The sequence below is a fragment of the Bidens hawaiensis genome, unplaced genomic scaffold (assembly GCF_021521415.1).
Source record: "Bidens hawaiensis isolate Kalapana, Puna unplaced genomic scaffold, B.hawaiensis_p1.1 tig00000296_1, whole genome shotgun sequence".
Lineage (NCBI taxonomy): Eukaryota > Viridiplantae > Streptophyta > Magnoliopsida > Asterales > Asteraceae > Bidens > Bidens hawaiensis.
Window position 1 is genome coordinate 3,312,501 of NW_027491024.1, and position 24,941 is coordinate 3,337,441.

Here is a 24,941-nt window from a genome sequence, read left to right on the forward strand (position 1 = left end):
TTTATATCCGTCAGATGGACAGGGGACATGTAATTTAAAGTCATAATAACATAAGTATATTTTCTTGCATTCTAAACGAAAGCAATAATTGTTTTAGATCAACATATAACTCTTTGAACGTATCTGAATTGACTTGTATTTATTGTCAAGAAATACAATAATGCAACATATTGATGAGCAAAGGTTTTAAAGAATTGTTAAAAGCTAAATTTTCAACAAACAAATAAGTGCATACTAATAGTAAACCGACCACATGTCTTTTAAATATTCTTGCTCGCTTGCTACTTGTTTCAAGCAGCTTTTCTCTTTTACGACCTCTTTGATGTGCTAATTGTCTAACCTACCAATTATTTTATCTAGTCTTTCGTTAGTTGAAAATGATGTTGTTACATGTTTTGCTTTGTTAGCTCCTGATCGGCGTTGTAGTCTGAGCGGGTTTTTGTTGGATTTTATGGACGTTTCGGGTCAAGTCAACGTGACCGACCCGAACGTGACCCGTACAGAGTTACACCGGGGGTAACGAGATAAAGGCCTACTTAAAGGTTAATTAGGCCCGACACATAAAATGCTAGATTTCATGATTTAAATTTTGAGTGTCATCCCACAATCTAATATTTTTTTTTTTATTAGATCTTGCCAAAATATCTCAAAAAGACCATAATTAACCTAGTAGACAAGATCTTGCCAAACCATCCTTTTATTTATTTACAAACCATCCTTTTATTTATTTAGTTTGAAGTGTGGCTACTCAATCAGCTGACTTAGTTGTTTTGCGTGACTTTTACTCCAACATCACTTAGTATTATTTATATAAGGGAAATTTGTGGTGTGCAATCCAAGCTCATATTTACAAGAACAGACACACACTTAACGCTCTCTCTCTCGGTCCACAATCCACAATGGAACACACATGTTAGCCTAAATAATCCTATTTCAAGCTCAAGAAAGGATTAGGAGACTACAAGATGGTGGAATTATCTAAAGATCTTCTTTCTTTCTAAGCAAAACATTACTACGTACTAACATTCTGTCAGATCTAAGCATTAACACTTGCTTCCGCCGCCGCCGCCGCTAGCCGCCGCCGCCGGAACTTCATTGCTCTTTGATTGTGTCAATCTAGCGTGACTCGTACACTCTCGGTGTCTTCCCGGTTCTCGTAACCGAGGTATATCGACAAACCTCCTATGGTTGATTATTATTTATCGTTTATTGTACTCGTACGCGTTTGTAATCGGATCCGGGTTCGGGTTTCGGTTCATGGTTCGTTTTAAATATTTTATTCCGCTGCGTTTCTTTATTGTTTCGTTAATGAGGTTAATAATTAATATGGATTAATTATTATCGAAACCGAAATATTAAATAAAACGGGTCAAAACAGTTTATCCGTTTTTTTGTCTCGGACCACCGTTGAAACCCAACAGTGGTATCAGAGCCGCGGTTACAACGTACTAGTCGATACCGGTTCGTTTAAAACCGGATCTCCATCTTATACTTTAAATCGTTTAAAGTTTATAGATCTAGAATTATTTTCGGGTGACTTTGGATTGGTCAAAGTTTTGTTTATTTTATTTGACCAAGTCAAAACGACCCGAAATTCGTTTATTGTCAATATGTAAATCCGGCCCAGACCTATGTGATTGATTGGTTGTGTTCGGTGTTTGAGCTTGTTTTGGCCATACAGTTGGTTCAAAAGTTGTAAAAAGGTTATTATTTAATTTTCGGTTTTCTTTTTGGCCATATAGATGGTTCAATTTGTAATAGGACATATTATTGTTAGTTTATAAATTTGTAATTAAGAAGACGCGAAGATAACCGAGGACGAGCTCATGGACACCTTGGAGTTAGTGGGAGTTCGGACAAGATGACGGGATGCACGGAGAAGTCCATCCTTGTGGTTGTTTGTGTTGTGAACCCCTTGACTCGATCGGTCTCCCTAATTGGCTCTAGCAAGACCGATCACCTTTTGGCCATAAGGATTTACATATTATTGTTATTTGCTATTTGTGGTTGCTTGGATTGTTTATAATAGGATTATAATATCTCCAACCTAATACCAAATAAATTGGAAAATAAACATTTTATTAACCGATTTTTGTTTGCAAATTAAAAGCGTTTTGATTTCCAAAACTAATAAGTTATTATAACTTAAAATTGGTTAGTCGTATCGCTACAAACTTAGTTTTAATAGGTTATTTAAAACTAAGTGTCCTGAGAGATGAAAGGGTTCATCTATGCGTCGAGGTAATAAATACAGTAAAATTTAACTTTTACTCTATTTGGTAATTTTAAAAAATTTATCCCAATTTAAAACCAATAGTTTATGCCAATCCTACTACAAGTCACACTTGAGGCATACTGCGAAATTTCGAGTATTTGGAGCTACAGCACCGTACTTGTTTTCTAGCCTATCCCATCAAGGTGAAAGTGCTTCGTTGACACATCGGCACCTTCACACGTCACGGTACTAGGACAACTATTATTTTACTCTCCTGTTACGTGCTAAAGCTGTCTGGAGACTTAAAATGGGCAAAGATGAGGCTAAACGTATCTATACAGACAATCGTTGTCTCTATAGGCCTCATAACCGAGAGTTGTGCTCTATTCACAATTGGCAATCGTTGTCAGTCTGCCTAACCACTTATTAATGTTGTGTGCTACAGCTTCCTTTAATAACTGGAAGCCAGATTCTCATACTCCTAATTAATTAATGTTATTGGGTCATTAATAATAGGACTACAACATCGAAAATACTAATTAAATTTACTTTTGCTAAATTAATCAGATGTCGTCAAACGAAATTTCACCCTACGCCCTTAAGACTATCCTTGAGAAGGATAAACTGAATGGTACCAACTTCATCGAATGGCACCGCAACTTAAGACTTGTTCTAACCATGGCAAAGCGCCTGTATGTTCTCGATGGACCTGTTCCAACCGAGCCTGAAAACAACACAGCCGCTGCACGAAAGGTTCTTGACAAGCATAAAGATGACTCGGCTGAGGTCTCCTGTATTATGCTAGCCACCATGACTTCTGAGCTTGCTAAAGGCTTGGAAGACTTTGGTGCCTATGAGATGCTTGAAAAACTCAAGGGCATGTTCCAGAAACAAGCCCGTCAAGAACGTTTCGACACCATGAAACAACTCATCAGTTGCAAGATGGCAGAGGGGTCTCCCGTCAGTGCTCATGTTCTAAAGATGAAGGGGCACATCGATCAGCTCAAGAAACTTGATTATCCCATGCCCGATGAGATGGCATCGGATTTCATTCTCAACTCTCTCCCCAACTCATACGACCAGTTCGTAATGAATTTCAACATGAATGGTTGGGTGAAGACAGTGCCGGAGCTTCATAACATGCTCAAGACGGCTGAGATGAACATTCCTTCTAGGACCAATCAAGTTCTGATTATTCGATCTGCTGGTGTCAAGAAGCCAAAACCAAAGAATCGGGGTTTTAAGGGAAAAGGCAAGAAGAAAGTTACTGTTGCTGCCCATGTTGCCACCAACACTAACAAAGTGGTTGCAAAGAAAAAACCGCCGCCCTTTGAGGAGCGCAAGTGCTTCAAATGCAACCAAATGGGGCACTGGATGAGAAACTGCCCCGAGCACCTTGCTGAGATCAGAAAGAAGAGAGTCAATGGTGAAGGCTCTTCTGGAGGTATTTCCATATACGTTATTTGACTTTTCACTGTCTCTAGCAACACATGGGTATTTGATACCGGATGTGGTTACCACATCGTTAATGTCTTGCAGGAACCTGAGAAGTGGAGGAAACTGAATAAAGGCAGCATGGAACTCATCGTTGGAGATGGGAAGAGAGTACCAGTTCTGGCAACTGGAGTATTTCATTTTGCTTGTCCATCTGGCCTAGTTTTTCCTTTAAATAATTGTTTGTATGCTCCTGGCTTGACCAGAAACATCATTTCAGTTTCGTTGTTATTTGAACAAGGATTTAAGTATGTTCTTAATGGCATGGCTATTTCTGCTTACTTAAATGATATCTTTTATTTTGAGGCTAAACCTCGAAATGGTATTTATGAGATTGATGTTCAACCTGACAATAACGTATATCATCTTTCAAAACGTATCAAGACTAGTGTCAACGATACTTTTCTATGGCATTGCCGACTTGGCCACATAAGCAAGGCAAGAGTTAAAAGACTCCAATCCGAAGGTATTCTTGAACACTCAGGACCGGACTCTTTTAACACTTGTGAATCTTGCTTAGTTGGCAAACTCGCCAAAGACTCCTTCACTGATAAAAGTGAACGAGCAAGTGATCTATTAGGACTCATACATACTGATGTATGTGGACCTTTTAGAACCATGACTAGAAACCATGAAAGATACTTCGTTTCTTTTATCGATGATTATAGTCGACACGCTTATGTGTATCTTATGAAACACAAGCACGAAACTTTTGAAAAGGTCAAAGAGTTTCAAAGCGAAGTGGAAAACCAACTTGACAAAACCATTAAGATACTTCGATCAGATCGAGGTGGAGAGTATCTCAGCACAGAGTTCATCACTCATCTAAAAGAGCATAGAATTGTTTCACAGCTCACTCCTCCTGGCACACCCCAACTTAATGGCGTGAGCGAGAGGAGAAACCGAACCTTGCTAAACATGGTTCGATCGATGATGTGTAGAACCAACTTGCCTCACTCCTTTTGGGGTTACGCCCTTATGACCGCCGCTCGCATTGTCAATCTAGCTCCAACTAAGAAGATAGACAAGACTCCATATGAAATATGGCATAAGGGAAAGAAACCCAAGTTGTCTTATCTTAGAGTATGGGGATGTGATGCTTATATCACAAGTGAGTCTGATGACAAACTTGATCCCCACGGCGAAAAAGTTATTTTCGTCGGATACTACTACAAGAGCGGTTATTACTTTTTTCATCCTAATACAAATACGATTTCTGTCAGGAGGAAAGGCTACTTTCTTGAAGAAGAATTTCTTAGTCAAGGAACTAGAAGTAACATTGTTGATCTTGAAGAAATTCAAGAACCACAACCAACTGCTGAGGAAGTTGGAGAGTTTGATCAACAAGTTGTTGTTGCTGATACATCAGACGTGAACACAAGCGTTCACAGAAGTAGTAGGACTCCCATACCAAATGCTAGATACTTATGTCATCTAGATGGTGCCGAAGTCTTATTAGTAGCCGAGTCTGGGGACGAGCCTACTAACTACAAGTCTGCTATCTTGGATCTGGAATCCAAGAAATGGCAAGATGCCATGAATGCTGAGATGCAGTCCATGCATGATAACCAAGTTTGGAACTTGGTTGAGCTACCCCCCGATTGTCGGGCATTAGGGAGCAAATGGATTTTCAAGAAGAAAACCGACATGCATGGAAATGTGCAAACCTACAAAGCACGGCTAGTCGCGAAAGGTTTCACTCAAACTCAAGGTGTTGACTATGAGGAAACTTTTTCGCCTGTTGCTATGACTAAATCAATTAGGATTTTGCTTGCCATTGCTGCATACTATGATTATGAGATATGGCAAATGGATGTCAAAACCGCTTTCCTTAATGGACATCTTTCTGAAGATGTCTATATGGTTCAGTCTGAAGGTTTTGTCAATACAAAATATCCTAATAAGGTTTGCAAATTGAACAAGTCCATTTATAGACTTAAGCAGGCATCTCGAAGCTGGAATCTTCACTTTGACGAGAAAATCAAAGAGTTTGGTTTTGTCAAAAACGAAGATGAACCTTGTGTTTACAAAAAGGCTAGTGGGAGCACTATATCATTCCTCATTTTGTATGTGGATGATATACTGATCATTGGAAACGACATTCCTATGCTTAAACAAGTTAAGCTATGGTTGGAATCTTGTTTTGCAATGAAAGATCTTGGAGAAGCCGCTTATATTCTGGGAATAAAGATCTATAGAGATAGATCTAAGCGGATTCTAGGGCTTAGTCAAAGTACTTACATAGACAAAGTAATGGCACGCTTCTCAATGGAAAACTCCAAGAAAGGAGCTGTTCCAATGACTAAGGGAACCGTGTTGAGCAAATCGCAATCTCCGGCAACGGACATTGAATCTAAACGTATGCAAGCAATTCCATATGCTTCAGCGGTTGGCTCTATCATGTATGCTATGTTATGTACTAGACCTGACGTCTCGTATGCCTTGAGCATGACCAGTCGTTTTCAACAGAGTCCTGGCATTGCCCACTGGATTGCTGTGAAGAACATTCTAAGGTACTTGAATAGGACCAAAGACATGTTCTTGGTGTTTGGGGGAGTGGAAGAGGAGCTTACTGTAAAGTGTTACACTGATGCTAGCTTCCAGACTGACCGAGATGATTCTCGCTCACAGTCAGGTTTCGTTTTCACTCTCAATGGAGGAGCTGTTTATTGGAAGAGCTCCAAGCAGAGTGTAGTAGCGGATTCTACCACCGAATCTGAATATATAGCCGCATCTGATGCTGCTAAGGAGGCTGCTTGGATGAAGAAGTTCATCACCGATCTTGATGTGGTTCTGAGTATCCACAAACCAATCGAGATATTCTGTGATAACACAGGTGCTATTGCTCAAGCTAAAGAGCCAAGGTCTCATCACAGGACCAAGCACATTCTAAGGAAGTTCCATCTTATTCGGGAAATATTGGAACGAGGTGACATCGTGATAAGCAAAGTAAACACAGATCAAAATCTAGCCGACCCGTTCACTAAGCCAATGACTCAGGACAAACATGATCAGCATAGAGATGCTATCGGGCTTAGACTTGCTAGTAATTTATTTTGATTTAGTATTTGGATGTATGAACATTCAAACAGTTGTACTTTTCAGTTCACTTTTGATTTAATGGTTAAATGCAAACGATGAATGATACAACTGTGTTCTTTTAATACGTTTAATCCATGAATATTATATTCTAAATTATCCGTAGTCGGTCAGACTCGTGGGAACGATTCTTAATTAAGACTATTTTGACTTTGGACTCAAGAAGTTGACTTCCAAACTCACAGACCTCATTATGAATGACGTTGGATGTAACTCGCATCAAATCATCTTCATGGATCTTGATCATAAGATGTTTTGATAATAGTATGCTCATTTAGTATCCTTAGACCTGAGATACATATTAGAACTTTCGTTTACCGAGGAATATTCTTTGATCATGTCAACCGCTGTTGCGTAACTGCCAGCCATAAAGGCACTGGTTGGGAATGTTCTGGAGTTTAGTGGGAGTTGTATGTAGTCAAGATGGGATTCTGTACTCTTAAATTCAAATGTAACAGTTAGACATTTTGGCGCCCTCGTTGATTCAAACTGGTAAAGTGTGAGGCCTCACCCAAACTAACTGTGTGTTTGATTGGACCACTTTGACTCTATATCGAGAACTAAAATAATTGAACACTATATGAGATTGATTTCATCCATGTCTCATTGTTCAATTAATGTCTTATACAGAAAGGATATATGACGACGATTACTATAAATTCATTGTCTTGCAATAAGGTATTCCAAGATACTTTGGTTATGGATTTAAAAATGTCACATTCGGTTGGGGACATCTATGTGTAGCTAGAACGCCTCTGGGTGTCAGCGTTGTGATACTTGACCCAAATACGTCCAAGTGGGAGACTGTTGGATTTTATGGACGTTTCGGGTCAAGTCAACGTGACCGACCCGAACGTAACCCGGACAGAGTTACACCGGGGGTAACGAGATAAAGGCCTACTTAAAGGTTAATTAGGCCCGACACATAAAATGCTAGATTTCATGATTTAAATTTTGAGTGTCATCCCACAATCTAATAATTTTTTTTATTAGATCTTGCCAAAATATCTCAAAAAGACCATAATTAACCTAGTAGACAAGATCTTGCCAAACCATCCTTTTATTTATTTACAAACCATCCTTTTATTTATTTAGTTTGAAGTGTGGCTACTCAATCAGCTGACTTAGTTGTTTTGCGTGACTTTTACTCCAACATCACTTAGTATTATTTATATAAGGGAAATTTGTGGTGTGCAATCCAAGCTCATATTTACAAGAACAGACACACACTTAACGCTCTCTCTCTCTCGGTCCACAATCCACAATGGAACACACATGTTAGCCTAAATAATCCTATTTCAAGCTCAAGAAAGGATTAGGACACTACAAGATGGTGGAATTATCTCAAGATCTTCTTTCTTTCTAAGCAAAACATTACTACGTACTAACATTCTGTCAGATCTAAGCATTAACACTTGCTTCCGTCGCCGCCGCCGCTAGCCGCCGCCAGAACTTCATTGCTCTTTGATTGTGTCAATCTAGCGTGACTCGTATACTCTCGGTGTCTTCCCGGTTCTCGTAACCGAGGTATATCGACAAACCTCCTATGGTTGATTATTATTTATCGTTTATTGTACTCGTACGCGTTTGTAATCGGATCCAGGTTCGGGTTTCGGTTCATGGTTCGTTTTAAATATTTTATTCCGCTGCGTTTCTTTATTGTTTCGTTAATGAGGTTAATAATTAATATGGATTAATTATTATCGAAACCGAAATATTAAATAAAACGGGTCAAAACAGTTTATCCGTTTTTTTGTCTCGGACCACCGTTAAAACCCAACAGTTTTTGATTAGCATCATCGCCATGGTGGTCTAGAAAACAACGTATAACGGAAGCACTAATCATGTAGTCAAGTGTCATGTCCTCCAACCCTAAATGTGTATATATGGGTGAATAAATGATGGCCTAGCTATTTTTTTTAAAAACATTTCTTTTCGTTTTTAAAAGTCAAATGTTTTTTTTTTAATTATTGTATCGTGTGGGGAAAGAGTCAAGCAAGGTTCACAAATACACCCCTCGTGAAAACATTGCCATGTAAAAAATGAGTTATGATTAATAGCTATTGCCTAGACTATAAGTCAACCCTAGTTGAAAATAGGAAACCAATTTTGAAAGGGAGAGTGAGTCATTTAATTGGTAAATATTAACAGAAAATTCACTTTACTAACTTCTTTTCAAAATATCTATGCTAAATCATGTCAACCTGTCGACTTTCAATCGTTAACTAGACGGGATTTTTAGCCAACCAAATTATGCTACTTGTCCTAAAATCGTAGGATTCTAAAAACAAATATATTATTTTGGCTTCAGACAAAATTATTTTGAACAAGTGGCCTAATCTGGTTTGCTAGAAATCCCGTCCGATGGACAGGTAATTTAAAATCATAATAACATAAGTATCTTGTATATATGACAACAAACATACCCAGTATGAAATCCCGCAAATAGCAAAGCTATTTGCAGGGTCTGGGAGGGTGGAATGTAGGCAAACTTTACCCCTATCCCAAGAATAGAGAGATTCTGAAGAGACCTCCCAACTTCAAAACAATATGTATGAAACCGAAAAATGAAATACAAGTTCAACACTAGATCTTTAGGTAGCGACAAAAGGTTTGATAAATACAATAAATCCCATGTAATATTAAAAATAATAATAAAAATAGTCATAAGTAATAAGTAGATAGATAAGGATAGTGATTACGGTAAATAATAAGAAAATATAGAATAATAATTTAGAATTTAAGTATTACAATAGTATATCATTTAACCCTAAAATAATGTAAGGAAAAGCCGCCGAGATGCATTTCTAACCAAGAACTCTACATTCCTACTAAAAGTCCTTATCATTAATCCTATGTCTCTAAGAATTCGTTGTATATATGACAAATCACCAAATTAGTCTCTTGACCAACAAAATTGCAATAGCAGTATTTGATTTTACACATTTTACTTAACTTACTAATTTTCGTTAATAAATAAAATCAATACATAACTAGTTTTATACCCTTCCGATGGACATGAGACAAGTAATTTAAAGTCATAATAACATAAGTATCTTTTCTTGCATTTTAAACGAAAACAATAATTGTTTGAGATCAACGTATAACTCTTTGAACGTATCTGAATGGACATGTATTTATTGTCAAGAAATACAATAATGCAACATATTGATGAGCAAAGGTTTTAATGAATTGTTAAAAGCTAAATTGTCAAAAAACAAATAAGTGCATACTAATAGTAAAACGACCACATGTCTTTTAAATTATCTTGCTCGCTTGCTACTTGTTTCAAGCGACTTTTCTCTTTTACGACATCTTGATGTGCTATTTTCTAACCTACCAATTATTTTATCTAGTCTTTCGTTAGTTGAAAATGATGTTTTTACATGTTTTGCTTTGTTAGCTCCTGATCGGCGTTGTGGTCTGAGCGGGTTTTTGATTAGCATCATCGCGATTGTGGTCTAGAAAACAACATATATCGGAAGCACTAATCATGTAGTCAACTGTCATGTCCACCAACTCTAAATGTGTATATATGGGTGAATAAATGATGGGCTAGCTATTTAAAGAAAAAAGCATTTCTTTTCGTTTTTAAAAGTCAAAATTTTTTTAAAAAATTATTGTATCGTGTGGGGAAAGTGTCAAGCAGGGTTCACAAGTACACCACATGAAAACATTGCCATGTAGAAAATGATTTATGATTAATAACTATTTCCTAGACTATGTTTCAACCTAAGTTGAAAATAAGAAGCCAATTTTGAAAGGGAGAGTGAGTCATTTAACTGGTCAATATCAACAGAATATTCATTTAACTAACTTCTTTCCAAAATATCTATGCTAAATCATATTGACCTGTCGACTTGCAATCATTAACTCGACGAATTTTTAGCCAACCGGATTGCGCTACTTGTCCTAAAATCGTAGGATTCTAAAACGAATATAATATTTTGGCTTCCGATAAAATTTGTTTGAACAAGTGGCATAACCTGGTTATCTAGAAATCCTGTCAAGTTCATGATTAAATTTAAAGTCCGTGCATTAAGTGATTTTAGCATTGACATTTAGAAAGAGGTTGGTCAAACGAATATTCTCTTGAATTGATATTGGTCATTTTAATCATCATCCCGTTTGAAATTTGGTGGCAGAATGAAGAAGAACGCAATAATAGTTTAGGGATTAAAAGTAAAACTTAAGCACTAGTTTATACAATTAACCTTTTAAACCCTCTGATTCATCAAACTTACATTTCCACCCCTTTATTTTTGCTCAAGCTTTCCTTCCGTAACGCTAAAACCCAAGCACTGCATAACCGAGTAATATCATTATTCATTCCATTCCGATACTGCTTGCTGAAATGGAGATTGACCCACCAGCAAACATCAAGGACGACGATCTGTTCAAAGCGGCTGATAACGGCGACGTGTCGTATTTGAGTCAGCCGCAGTTGCTCCGTTGTCTCACTCTTCGTAACGAAGACGGCCGTTCGTTGCTTCATGTTGCCGTTTCGTCACGCCGCAATAAGGTCTTAATTTCTTATCAATTTGTAGGAAATTGAACGGCTGATTTTGGATTCTAGGTGTTTCATTTGAAGCAAAACTCTTCGAATTTCTCTTTTTTTTTAGGTTTGAACTTGAAATAAATAGTTAGGTTTTTGTGACGAGTCATAGATTGGGAATTTCATGACGCTTGCGGTGCATGAAACCGAAAAAACCGACAGTTTGGTTTTATAGTTTAGCATGTAATAAAAACCGAACCGAACTTATTGGCTTATTGGTTTTTTCAAAAAGCAATAAGTTAAAAAAGTGTTAGGCAATCCCAAAAATCTTTCTTACTTTAGCCTTTTTAAAAGGTTAAAAAGTTGTTTTCTAAAAGTCACAAATCATGGCTTTTCAAAATGGCTTTTTGAAAAAGCCAATAAGTCAATAAGCTGTTTTTTAAAACTCAATCCCAAACATGGTCTTATAGGTTTTCAAGTTTTATTATTATTAATTAATTTATATGTTTTATAAATATGTAACTTAAAGTAGTTTAGACAAAATGTATATATTAATTAACACAATATTCATTATTTTGGGCTGAAATCTTTTTCCGCTCAATTTTTTTAAGCTCAAATGACAAAACCGTAAAAACCAAGCACCAAACGGTCATCAAACATTTATAAACCAAAGTTTCAGTTTAGCCCAAAAGTCCAAAACTGACCCAAACTGAATTACCAAACCATGCATACCCCTAGATTTAGGATGAATGTGGTATATTACTTGAATACTACATGTGGAAGATAATTGGAAAGGGTGTGCATTGTATGAATATCTTCATATGCTTATATTGATCTATGAAATTGAAATGAGAGGATTGATTAAATGTATTCTAGGGATTTGCTGCTTGTTAGTTTTCTATGTAGATCTAATATCGCAGTGGCTATTGATGAACCGATGAAACTTTTGTTAAAGATGCCAAATGCTGTGATCTGTGAAGGCATTTTCGAATCATATTGGAACATGAATTTTATTGATCAGGTGGTGAAGATACTTTCAGCTTTTGATGAATCGGTCAGTGAGATTAACAGTGCCGATGAAGAAGGCTGGGCGCCACTGCATTCTGCTGCAAGCAGTGGAAATATTGAAATTATCAAGATTTTGCTAGACAGAGGTTCGATTATTGTTGTACCCTGACTCGTGTAATAAGATTTTTGGCTGCGTAAATGTTCATAACTTTCTGGTTATTACGTTGCTTAATTCAATATGATATCTGCTAAAAGAATAAGATTTTGATGAACAGGGGCGGATGTAAATTTGAAAAACAACGGTGGTAGAACTGCTCTGCACTATGAAGCCAGCAAGGGTTGGGTGAAAGTAGCTGAACTTTTGCTTTCTAATGGAGCAAAGATCAATGCAAAGGACAAGGTTTGTAACTTCAATAGTGATTTACAAGTTTTCAGTTCATCTTTCAAACAATAATCTTTCATTATCTCGTTGGTTGCTTATTGTTTGAAGTTCATTTTATATAGGTCGGATGCACACCGTTGCATCGTGCAGCAAGTACAGGAAACTCAAGAGTTATGTGAACTTTTGATCGAGGAAGGTGCGGATATTGATGCTGTTGATAGAGCGGGACAAACTCCTATTATGACTGCAGTGATATGCCATAACAAAGAGGTACATGTTCATACACAGTTATACTTTTAATATAAATATCAGATAATTATGTTATCAAGTTGATTTCTTTGTGTTTGTTTGGTGACACAGGTGGCTTTTCTACTGATCAGACATGGTGCGGATGTTGACGTTGAAGACAAGGAAGGATACACTGTGCTTGGTAGAGCATCTGATGAATTCAGACCGATACTTATAGATGCTGCAAAGGCCATGCTTGAAGGATGAATGGTTTTTAGAACGACGTCTTTATAGGGATAACACTTTGAGCACATGGTACACAACTCCTGTTTAGAGCAAAACATTTCTATTTTTGTGTGTTTCTACTCTTACTTTTGGTGATTAGTATGTTAATCTGATTGTTTTTGTTTTTATGGTTATATATCTATTCAAAAAGGACCTTCTATCTATTAACTTATTGTTATTTTTAATATGCTATAACTCTTGCAAATTTTAGCTGTAATTATATGCATACAATTACATTTTGTTTATGAAATACTTATTGATAAACCAAATAGAAAACACAAACTTTCAGATCATATCTTGAGAGTATGCAAGAATCTCTTTCTCAAAGATAGCCATTTCTTCTTCTTTCAATTGAACTGTTGCTTCAATACCATCTCCAGAGGGAGTATCCGCCAACTGAACGACGCTTCCATCTGAGACTCCACTTTGGGCTATCACCCGTACGGGTTTTCCCCACCCAAAATCGACTTGGTAAAATGGAAACCGACACAAGCTCGAAAAAGTATATGTTCGACTTTGATCATCCCCTACCGTTGAAAATTTGTTTAAAAGTATTTCTCCAAGTTCTTCCACATCTCTAATTTCTTTAATTTCCATGATCCTTGTCCTCAACTTAGCTATAACCTCAGTAAAGTTCATTTCACCATAATCTGCCTTCACTGCTATGTCCGCTATTGTACATACATTGCCAGTTGCTATTTCAGGACGGTTTTTTTCGATGATTTTTTCCCTCATGTTCACCACATGATGCATGTTTGCTGGTTGTGGGGAACCTGATAATGTTGTGGCGGCATCCACTGCGGATTTAAAGATTAGAGATGAGAGTATTTCGACCCTTGTAGGATTCACCAACGACACGTTGACCAACTTGTTCTTTAGCTCATTCAGTTTTGAGTTTGGGAACTCGAATGTCCTTCTTGCATACCTAACCCTGTCTACCTTAAAATCATACTCTGGTACTTTAATGCTATGTTTAGAAGCTGATAACCAAAAAGTTGGATTTTTAGGGCATCCACCACGTGCGACTGTGGCCCAGTGGTTGAAAAATTTAGCCATTGTGAACCCATCACCGAGCTTATGCGGAATGGACAAACCCAGTGCGGCTGCCCCACACTTGAAATGGTTCAGTCGGACCTCGACCAAATTAGGACTATCACCTACCGCATAAGTAGGAATGAGTTGGTCTAATATACTTTCGTTGAGATCTTTCTTGAAAATGAAGTCGCTGAGTCTGCTATCATTAGAAACTTCCAAGAACTCGGTGCCTTGGTCATTACAGTCGATTTTAGGCGCCGAAGGTGCTAGAAACCGGCCAGCGAATGGATAGTATGATGCTAAGGTCTTTGATAACGACTTCTTTAGGATGTTGATGTCACCGACGTTGGTGTCGTTTTTGTAGAAGAATATAAATCGCATCATGGAATTGGGAGCCATCATCATCATCATCATCATCATCATCATCATCGTACTCAGTATATCTCACCAATAGCAAAGCTATGGTAGGGTCTGAGGAGGGTAAGATGTAGACAGCCTTACCTCTACCCCATAAGGATAGAGAGGCTGCTTCCGGTGAGACCCCCGGCTCGATAGTAGTTTTGCATCAAGCCTTGGACATAAGGCACATAGCACTCAATCATCGGGACACCGGCTGATCGGTGCATGTACCCTTGTCTTTCGGCTATCAACGCCACTACATGATGCCTGATTAACCGTCCGTCACTTTTAACGTTATTTTCACGAGATTAGTAAAATAACGTCAAAATTAGTGCAATTTCACTTTTGCCCACCCGAGGGTTCACACATATATACATCATATGTGCGCAACGCAAGCAGGGCTTATTGGGAGCCATCTGATCAGGTAATGAAAGATTAAGAGTTTTGAGGTGTGGAGGTGTCGGAGAAGATGGTTTAATGGTTTCTTGAGATACAATAGTAAGAAGTTGCCTTGATCTTAAACATCTTAGAAGCCTTGTCATGATCATGGTCATTATGGATGACTATATTACTAGTAATTATGAATTTAAGATGTATTGATGCATCTATGTGCACTTCTTTTTATAATGCCTCAATGTACATATTAATTATTAAGTAATTCATGGAACGTCCAAAGTATGATTTCTTTTAGATAGGCAGCAGTTAGCAATTGATAATCAACGTTTATGCGCTAATGGGGTTGTTAAATGGAATAAGTTGGCGCATAATTATTTATTCTACATGTGCATATTTGATTAGTAAAAAAACCAAATCAATTAATTAATTAATTATAGGCAAAGTTAACTTATAAATAGAATAAATGTGTGAAGCGTGCCAACTAAAACAAATTTGGAGCGGTGACATTTTTTAAGTAGGTGGAAATCGTGTTTGTAGTGTAATTACATGATAGCTAACAAAAACACATAGTGTAATTTAATTACATTATATTTCTTTTACAAGTAGTGTAATTAAATTACACTACTTGTTCAACTATGTTAATTATTGAGTAATTGCTGAATATGCTTTTTCTTCCTCAAATAGTATGCTTTAAAATCGAGTAAAGTGTCATTTTAGCCCTTGTGGTTTGGCAAATAATGCGAATTTAGTCCAAAAAGTTTATTTTTTGCATATAGACCCTCCACGTTTCCCAGTTCTTGCCAATTACATTCAAATCACTAACCTCGTTAAATTTTATCGTTAAGTCAGGGGTAGACATGTCTTTTCACTATTTCTTTATTATAATACTTATTTCAGTGAACTGCGGTTTTCGTTCTTGTAGTTTGTCCAAATCTGCGGTTTTAGTCCAATAGTTTTAAGTTTGCAATTATCTTCCCTATGGTTTCATTTCTCTTGCAATTAAACTCGAATTGCCTAATCTCGTTAAGTTTGGTTGTTAAACCTATCAGTGTGCCATTCACGTGAGGCACAATTTTGTTCCTTCTTTTTTCCCTTTTTCCCCAAATACACCCCAGCCCCTCACGTGAGGGGGTTGCGAATTAGGGCTGAGGTTTGTTTGGAGAGAAAAAATACAAAATTGATCGTCACATGAGGGGCACGCAAATGGACTAACGACAAGACTTAACAAGGTTAATAAATTCGGGTTTAATTGCAAGTGAAATGAAACCACAGGGAAGAAAATTGCAAACTTAAAAGTATTGGACTAAAACCACAGATTTGGACAAACCACAAGGACGAAAACCGCCGTTCACTTAAATAAGTATTATAATAAAGAAAGAGTGAAAAGACATGTCTACCCTTGACTTAACGATAAAATTTAACGGGATTAGCGATTTGGATGTAATTGGCAAGAACTGGGAAACGTGGAGGGTCCATATGCAAAAAATAAACTTTCTAGACTAAATTCGCATTATTTGCCAAACCATAAGGACTAAAATGACACTTCACTCCTAATTTGTTTGTATAACTTCACACTCAGTATCTTTTTGATCGATGAAGTATAATTGATTCTTAAATCCGATTTACAATGCTCAATTGAACACTCTTACTCTCACATGACTTCCATTCCAAATTCCAATTACAATCATAGAGCTTTAATGGCGTAACCAAAAGCTTCACTCTCGATTACTCAAACGCTTGCCTTCATCTGACGAATAATCAGGCTACTTTGTACACACAAAACCAGTATTTATAATTAGAGGACGAACAAACGATTTCTTGTTTATTGAATTCGCTTGTAACGATGGAGGTAGGAGATGAGGGAAGGATATTTGTATTGGGCATATTTCTCGGGTTTCCTTTGATTCGTACATTTAGTACCAACTTTAAGTTTGTATTTGATTCAAACCTATTAATTGTATGTACTTGTATCCAATTGCTAAACATAATAAATATATATGAGTTAGGCTAAACCTACACCACTTCTAAACTTTTAATTCCTTTGACAAGTTTATTTGATATATTACTCCATCCAATATTTTTTTTTCCATTTTGTAGTTTCCTTTTAATATTTCACGTTTTGAAATATAAAAACTGTTTTTGTGTTATGACTTAAGAATACAAATTATCACATGTGCAAATTTTTTTCTGATTAAACTACTTTTTCAAATGTAAACACTATATCCATATTGAAAATACTAATTATCATATAACCTTTATTAACAAACAATATGAAATTTGTTTTAAAAAGTAAAAACTATCTTTAAAAACTATTAAAAAATAATACTATCTTAAAAACCAATTATAGAAAAAAATAGGTGTTTTTTAAATAATAAAAAAACGTTTGTTTTAAATAAGAATTTTTTTTATCATATAAAAAATAAAAAATCTATAAATAATATGTTTTAAAAAAAATAATAATAAAAGATAACAAAATAACAAAAAAAAATCTAAAAGGTTTGAATTGTATTATTGTAAAAGTTAAAAGGGGAGTATGTTTACTAAAAAGAGATAAAGATGGTACGTTTAAAAGCACTCATTAAATATGTATCAAGTTGTTTTTGCTTGATACTAGACGTGTTATGTATGTTGTTTTTGTCAACGCCTCAATATTTTAGTGTATTCATTAAGTAATTTATCGACAATCCCATAAGTATGATTTCCTTATAAACTAGCAGAAGTGCCCGCGCATTGCCGCGGGTTCGAGCTAGTTATCCTCTCGTGTTGGTTTGTAGTGTTTGGTATGGTGTGTAATGATTTATCCGTGCGACTGTGTTGCCCCATGTGCATATGCTTGTTGGATAATTTCGTGAGGGGGTGGTTACTAAATATTGACGTATGCATATATATTGGATACATCATGTTGTTAATAAAGTAGATTTATAGGTTTTGTGATTTTTAATCAACATAAATGATTAAATGTGCGTTAATTGGTGAGTAGTTAGAGTTGAAGTTTAATCAGGATATGAAATAAATGCTCAAATTAAAGCCACAAAGTTTCCGGTCAACGAATTGTAAAAAAGGTAAAGTGGTGGGCATACGTGATTTGATTGTGCATATGCATACTGGCGTATGGATATATTTTGGATAAATGGTGTTATAAAGTGATTGAAACTTAAGTTGTAGAAACATGAGGATGCACTTATCTTAGGACAGAGACCATAGGTTGCATGATATGTTTCGGCTTCCATGAGTTAGTAGCATGTGCCGGGAGTTATCAATGTTTCTCAAATGGGTCCTAAAAATTGATTTTGATGGAATAAGGGGGAAGGCTGTCTCTTTATATTGACCAAGCCTCCAAAACGATGGGAAGGCTGTCTCTTTATATTGACCAAGCCTCCAAAACGATGATGTACAACGCATGTTGAGACAGAGTTCCGTTGGACCGCATGGAAGTCGTTCTTACGTATTCCCTTTTTGTGTTGAAGGGTATTTGTGTCCATGTTGTTGTTTGTGTTGAATAAATATATCTTGTAATGAAACTCGTGGCACGTTTAATATGAAAAATTATGTAGCCATTTGAGTGGCCATTGCATAATCCCAAAGTGTCTACGATGGTGTTATAAAGGCCATGGTTCATTTGGATCAATCTCTTCACCCCTACTCTGATCCCTCCTATACCAGTGCGTTTATAGTGCTGAATTACACACTACATGACAAATGGGAAGTGGTTTGTCATTTGTAACTCACAGGCACTTTATGAAATATCTACTGATATGAGGCCCCTTCAATATTTCCACACCGTCAACTCACTTGGCGGCGATGCAGGTGTTGTGTACTAACCGTTGTTGCACCTGATATACAATGTTACTCACTTCCCATGTTTAATGTACACAGTTACGTAAAGAAACTATTTTAGCGTTTCACGCTTACTACCTCTTTTTAAATTAAATTTAACTTATCAGTGGATGATTCTTATATTTACTTGAATGGTTGATTCTTGGTATATTACTATGTTTGATAGCTAAAAAATTGTAATTAATTTTCTTATTTCTCTATTTAGTACTTTTATTTTTGGCTTCGCTCGACTTAAGAACCTGCACATTATCGTACCGCTTTGGGGTGGTATTTGTTTTTTAAAATAGGCTACTAATAAACTAATGTAACAATTCACAATAACAACTTTCAATGAGAATTAACTACAAGGTGTTTCTTAGATAATTTGAAAATAAAAAATAAATTAAGGGCGATCATATGAGTTTAACACAGTACATTATTATCGAAAATTTGGAATTTTTATAGATGTTTTTGTATAAGATTCATTAGTATGTATAATTTAATAAAATTCAGCCATGTAAATGGAGTTAATAATTAGTCAGTGAAAACCGACTGTATGTGGAAAGATAGATCTAAAATACTCGGATGGGTAAAACAAAGGTTAAATACAGGCGATGCAGGCTTTGATGGTTACATTCTTCCAACAACAAGAAAACCAAGGAAGTGTTTAGCTTATCAAACAAATTCAACTTGAGTGACAGGAGCACGTATTGCATGTGCGGTGTAACAACTCGTCCGTCTTTTCAGTTTCTGTCATCCTATGGGCTTGTGTTCACTTTTACCATCCCAACTGTGTCTCAAACTTTTATCAAACAAATAAAAATAACAAAGAAAAATAGTTACTTGATAATGAGGGTTCAGATTCACAGGGAGAAGATGTTGATAAAGAACCGTATCTGGGAAATCACTTCGTTGTTCCACAAGTGAAAAATAAGCAAGCAAAGACTGCGGTTGCGGTTGATTGGGATTCCCGGGTGCAACCTCGGTTCCTTCATAACTAATCAACTCCATATTCCAAAACAGGTAGGCCATTTCCAATATTCCAATACAGTTTACAATGGCCCGATAACCTTGAATCCACAAATACATTAAAAAGGTACATTAAGCACAAAATTCGCAAGAGTGTGTTCACGAAAATCGCACCCTCTCATTTCAAGTTGCAATTTTGGACACAATGGGGATTTTGTCGCCTTTCAATCATAATGCTATCAAAGATTTTTACACCGCGTACTTCACAATGTGTGGCAATGTTTGATGAACTCATTAGATTTTTATAATAAAAAATAAAATTATAACGATGCTAAATTAGATGAATTTTAACGTTAATAACATCATTATTAAAAAAATGATGATAAAAAAAATAAAAAACACAAATTGTTTGCTACACATTTTCGGGGCCATTATTTGCTACACCTTATAATTAACAGAATCTTGGCAACTTTACCTCCAAGAATCCTGCATAGATGTAAATTTTCTTATGTATAATAATCAAAATATATTAATTAGCTTTGTATTAAAAGTACCTTACAAATGCAAAGGACGGGTCAAAGCCAATGCTGATAGCTAGAATTTCTACCAACATATATGATAGTAACAACGACGATCCAATAAAGTGACCTAAATTCATGAGCCGAAACACATAATTAATTACATTGAAATTTCTACCACATAACTACTAACAACACACCAAAAGAGTTATAATCTTCCTCCATCTCTTTACAATGAAATCTCTATGTATTTTGTGTCACCAAATATCACACACCCTCGTAAAGTTAAAGTCAAGGTAAGAAAAAGATTAATTGATAGAAGTTGAAAACTTACTAGCTTAGTTATGCTATCAAATGCTTTGATTGCATCAAAACACTTTTCAACATCTTCCACATCAACCGAAGAAGCCAAGGCCTGTCATTAATGAATTCTGTCCAAACAAGTTCCAACAAAAATAGTTCTAGACTGAAACGAGTCATTTCATAAATTTAACAAAATGTTTTCACCCGTTAATAAAACTTACCATCAACGATCGGTATTCACGTGATACAACAAATTTTAGATCCAAATTTTGTAGAAACACGCATATTAAGAATAAAATGCCCTAATAACTCCATAATTAATAAAATAATAGCTAGTATTAAGTCAGTGTCTCTCTATATTATCATAAATCTCAATTGATTCATCTTTTACAGTCTTAACTAATCATGCAGTCCAAGCAAAGAAAGACTGAATTGAACCTTGTAGTCCCTTGCCAACATGTCAAGCCATCCAATTTTCATTAATAATCCTAATGATTGCTCGAGACGATTGATGCATTTTCACAACTCTCTACTATCTGTAAGAACAACAACTACAATGCCAAGTAAACAAATTCCATATAAACACATTCAAATGCACAATTTACATAAACAAAAGTTACAATTACAATTCATAACTCATCAAATTTTAGCGGTGCAGTAAATAAAAGGAAATTAAAAATATTAGTTTGACTTTGACTACGACGAGAGGAAGTCAAATTCTTTAAATAAAAAAGGCCATACAAATGGTCTACTGAACGAGCCAAGTTGAGCCCAAGCTCGTTTAACTTAGAAAAGCTCATATTCAGCTTGTTTATCATTTAGTTTATTTAGCGTAATTTATATATAAAGATATTAAACATTAAATAAAAATTATTTAAATTTTGTGCTCATTTATGCTCGCGAGTTTACTTAAGCTTGATAAGTAATTATCGGGTTCGCTTACTAAACATATTTATTTTTAGGCTTATGTTCAGCACAAACTTCTTTAACTTACAAAAAACTCGAATTCGGCCCGCTTATCATTTAGTTATTTTTAACATATTGTATCTATAATAATAATAATTATTAATATTCTGTATATATATATATATATATATATATATATTAAACCATTAAATATAATTTATATATAAAATAAAAACCCGTTGGGACCTGACCTCAATTGGCCTTTAACCAGTTCAGACCCGAACCAAAATTGATACCATTTTGACCCAAAGTCATCGTTCTTGGCCAAACCATTCTTTAGTAAACAACCCGTTTTGAACCAAATTCACTTTTCTTATAACATTTTCTTACCACTTGAACCTGTTGGCTTGTTGTCGGGCACGACCAGACTCGACAAGCGTGTTTTATCCTACTTAAAACCTTTTCTAACCCGAACCAATATCGATGTTTTTTTTAAATAGCGGGTTTTAACACGAACTCATTTTGCTTATAACAGGTTTTCAGCTGAACCAAAATTGATACTTTTTTTAAATCTCGTTTTGACCTAATTTATTTTTATCTTAATCAGTTCAGATCCGAACCAAAAACTGATACCAATTTAACCGAAACTCATTTTACTTATTATATGTTCCGACCCAAATCAAAATGATACTTTTTAAACCAACCCGTTTTGAACCAGATTCACTTTTGTTATAACCCGTTCTTAGTTGAACCAGTTCAACCTGTTAATCCTATTCAAAAACCTCTTTTTAACCCGGCCAGACCAGCCTACTTAAAACCTATTCAAAACCTCTTTTTAACCCGAAACAAAATTAATATTTTTTTAATAACCCGGTTTGACCATAACTCAGTTTTCTTATAACTCGTCTAACCTAAATCGAAACTCATATTAATAAATAAATAAGAAAATAAATAACGTTTTGACCTGGTATCAGTTTATTTTTAACCAGTTCATAATCAAACTAAAATTGATACCGTTTGACCCAAACTCAATTTTCATATAATCCGTTTTGACCCAAAACCAAAATTGATACTTTTTTAATAAACTTGTTTTGAACCAAAGTTACTTTTATTATAACCAATTATGACAAACTTATTTGAACCTGCTTGGTTTAGAGAAATACCAACACTGAACAGCAAGAAGCTAAATAAACCAACACATAAACAAAATGGTTAGCAAAATTCGAGATGTGGACTATGCATGTGCCCGACGCAACTAATCATTGGGCCCATAAATAAGTTATATATACATGAACGGACTCGAACCCGTGTAAAAACCTGCATGAAAACTTATAGAAATGCTAAGCATAATATTATAGGCTGGTTTAACCAATAAAAGAAGCACGCCATGTTATTTGTTGGGAAGGAATCTAGATGTAACATCTTCACTCAGTGTGTAACTTGCTTGGCCCTTCATGCAACTTTATATATGCACAACAAAATTATATAATCAAAAAATAAGTCAGATGAACATCAACAATGAGTTAGTTTTTATCATTATAGGAAATGCATTAAATACGTACACATAATTGAATCTGAGAAGTCGAAATCATCATGACTTACCCTGCACAACAACCAAGTTCTATTTGGAGTTGATAATGATCTTCTATCGACAAATACACCAAAATTGCACTAAAATTCAAATTAAGAAACTAATCATAGCAGTTAACCTGAAATTGAGGTGAAAAATACCTGGAGTTAACCTGAAATAGAAAGGAAGATGATGATGATGATCATGATGATGATTCAAAGGCGCAGACACCGACGCAATATATAGAATGAATGGAGCAGGAGGTGAAACCGACACAACTAAAGGAGTTGTAAAGGTAACTACGATCACTTAAAACTGGAAGTTAAATAAGCAATCATCAATACAGTAACCAATGACCCTTCAATGCTTCAACATTAAACATTTGACTCCACCAAAAACCTTTTATGTCCCAAAGGATTAAAGAGTAATTTCAAAACAAATGAAGCTTCGTTAAGTTGCACCTAATGCTTTAAGAACGGATTGAGGTGCTGGCAAATTACTTTTTCTGCCCAATTATGAAATGACATTTTCGTCCTCACTATGTAATTGTGAAATTACCTTGAATGCCCATCACTCTTCCTTAATAATACAATAATATATATAGGTAGCAATTAATTAAGTCAATTGGATTTTATTTATTTATTTTTTTTGAACAGTCAATTTAGTAAATTGAGTTTTATTAATCTCACATTTATGTTGACCGATAATAATTTCACTTTGTGAAATTGTGCCACCGGTTTCATCTTTTACACTTTTGTTTTCATTCAGCCTTGTTAAAAATAACTTAACACTGTTAAAAACTTTCAATTAACAAAAACTAATCCATTTAGAGCATAATTTCGAGACAAGTTTTAAATTAATCTACTCGTATCATCATTCAAATCAAAAGCCCTAAAAATCAATGTAAAGTCCAATAAAAACTTAATGATAGTTATTTTTAACGGGGTTCAATGAAAAAAAATGTGAAAAGGTGAAACTAATGACATCAATTTTTAGATATGAGATTACTATAGGCCAATCTAAAAAATGTAGGATTAATAAAAAGGAAAATTCCCATGATATCCATTTTAAAATATGATTTTCCAAATTTGTCCACCATATACAAAGAATTCTTAAAATATCAATTACAAAAAAAAGCGAGACGACTTTTTAATCATTCATGACGATTAGTTCGTATAGCTAATAAAAAACGAACATGTGCCCATAAAGCTGACGCGACGACTGGTTCGTGAAGCCAATCTAAACGCCAACAAAGCAGTCGGCCCGACGACTACACTCATGTCTATGTCGGCCGACTAGATCATGAACATGCCGACTAGATCGTGAAAACACCAACTAGATCACGTTGTTATAAACCTAGGGCGACTAGTAAGACATGTAGGACGACTAAATCATATCAAATAAATATTGGAAAAACCGTTATAAAAAAATAGGGCCGACTAGATCGTGAACATGCCGACTAGATCATGAACGAATGCTAACTAGATCACGTTATTGAAAAACCAGGCTGACTAGAATGTTAAAAACGATAACAGCCCGACTAGATCATGAAAACGCCGACTAGATCGTGAAACATCGACTAGATCATGAGAACCCAACTAGATCATGAAAACGCCGACTAGGTCGTGAAAATGCCGACTAGATCATGAAGTTTTCAAAAATGTCTACAATTACTGAACGAATTTTATAGATACGTTTATGTTTTAATATTAAATTCACAAAAAAGTTAACAACCAAAGTTATATGATTAATATCATTGAATTTATTGTTACAAATATACCAATTACAATATCAAAAATTTAAAAATAAAATACATGATATTT

General features: G+C 35.5%; 1 protein-coding gene and 1 pseudogene across 2 annotated transcripts; one reads left to right on the forward strand and one right to left on the reverse strand.

Annotated features, from left to right (window-relative positions):
• The first annotated feature begins 11,010 nt into the window (after window positions 1–11,010).
• Window positions 11,011–13,364, forward strand: LOC143619656 (uncharacterized; annotated as a pseudogene). Its single transcript, XR_013151215.1, has 5 exons — window positions 11,011–11,330; window positions 12,325–12,457; window positions 12,587–12,711; window positions 12,816–12,963; window positions 13,054–13,364. The product of XR_013151215.1 is annotated as an uncharacterized LOC143619656 (transcript).
• Window positions 13,365–13,485: 121 nt separating this feature from the next.
• Window positions 13,486–15,384, reverse strand: LOC143620215 (akuammiline synthase 1-like). The gene is made up of 2 exons (XM_077091951.1): window positions 15,016–15,384; window positions 13,486–14,641 (listed from the first exon to the last, which is right to left on the reverse strand). The coding sequence occupies exons 1-2, from the start codon at window positions 15,192–15,194 to the stop codon at window positions 13,492–13,494; spliced, it is 1,329 nt and encodes a 442-aa protein (XP_076948066.1). The 5' UTR covers window positions 15,195–15,384; the 3' UTR covers window positions 13,486–13,491.
• Window positions 15,385–24,941: the final 9,557 nt, after the last annotated feature.

Excerpts from the sequence above, each read along its gene's own strand:
- LOC143620215 (XM_077091951.1), bottom strand. The coding sequence starts at position 15,194 with ATGACCATGATCATGACAAGGCTTCTAAGATGTTTAAGATCAAGGCAA. Across the intron at positions 14,642-15,015 it reads TTGCGTTGCGCACATATGAT|GATGGCTCCCAATTCCATGA; the intron begins GTATATATGTGT and ends GATGATGATGAT.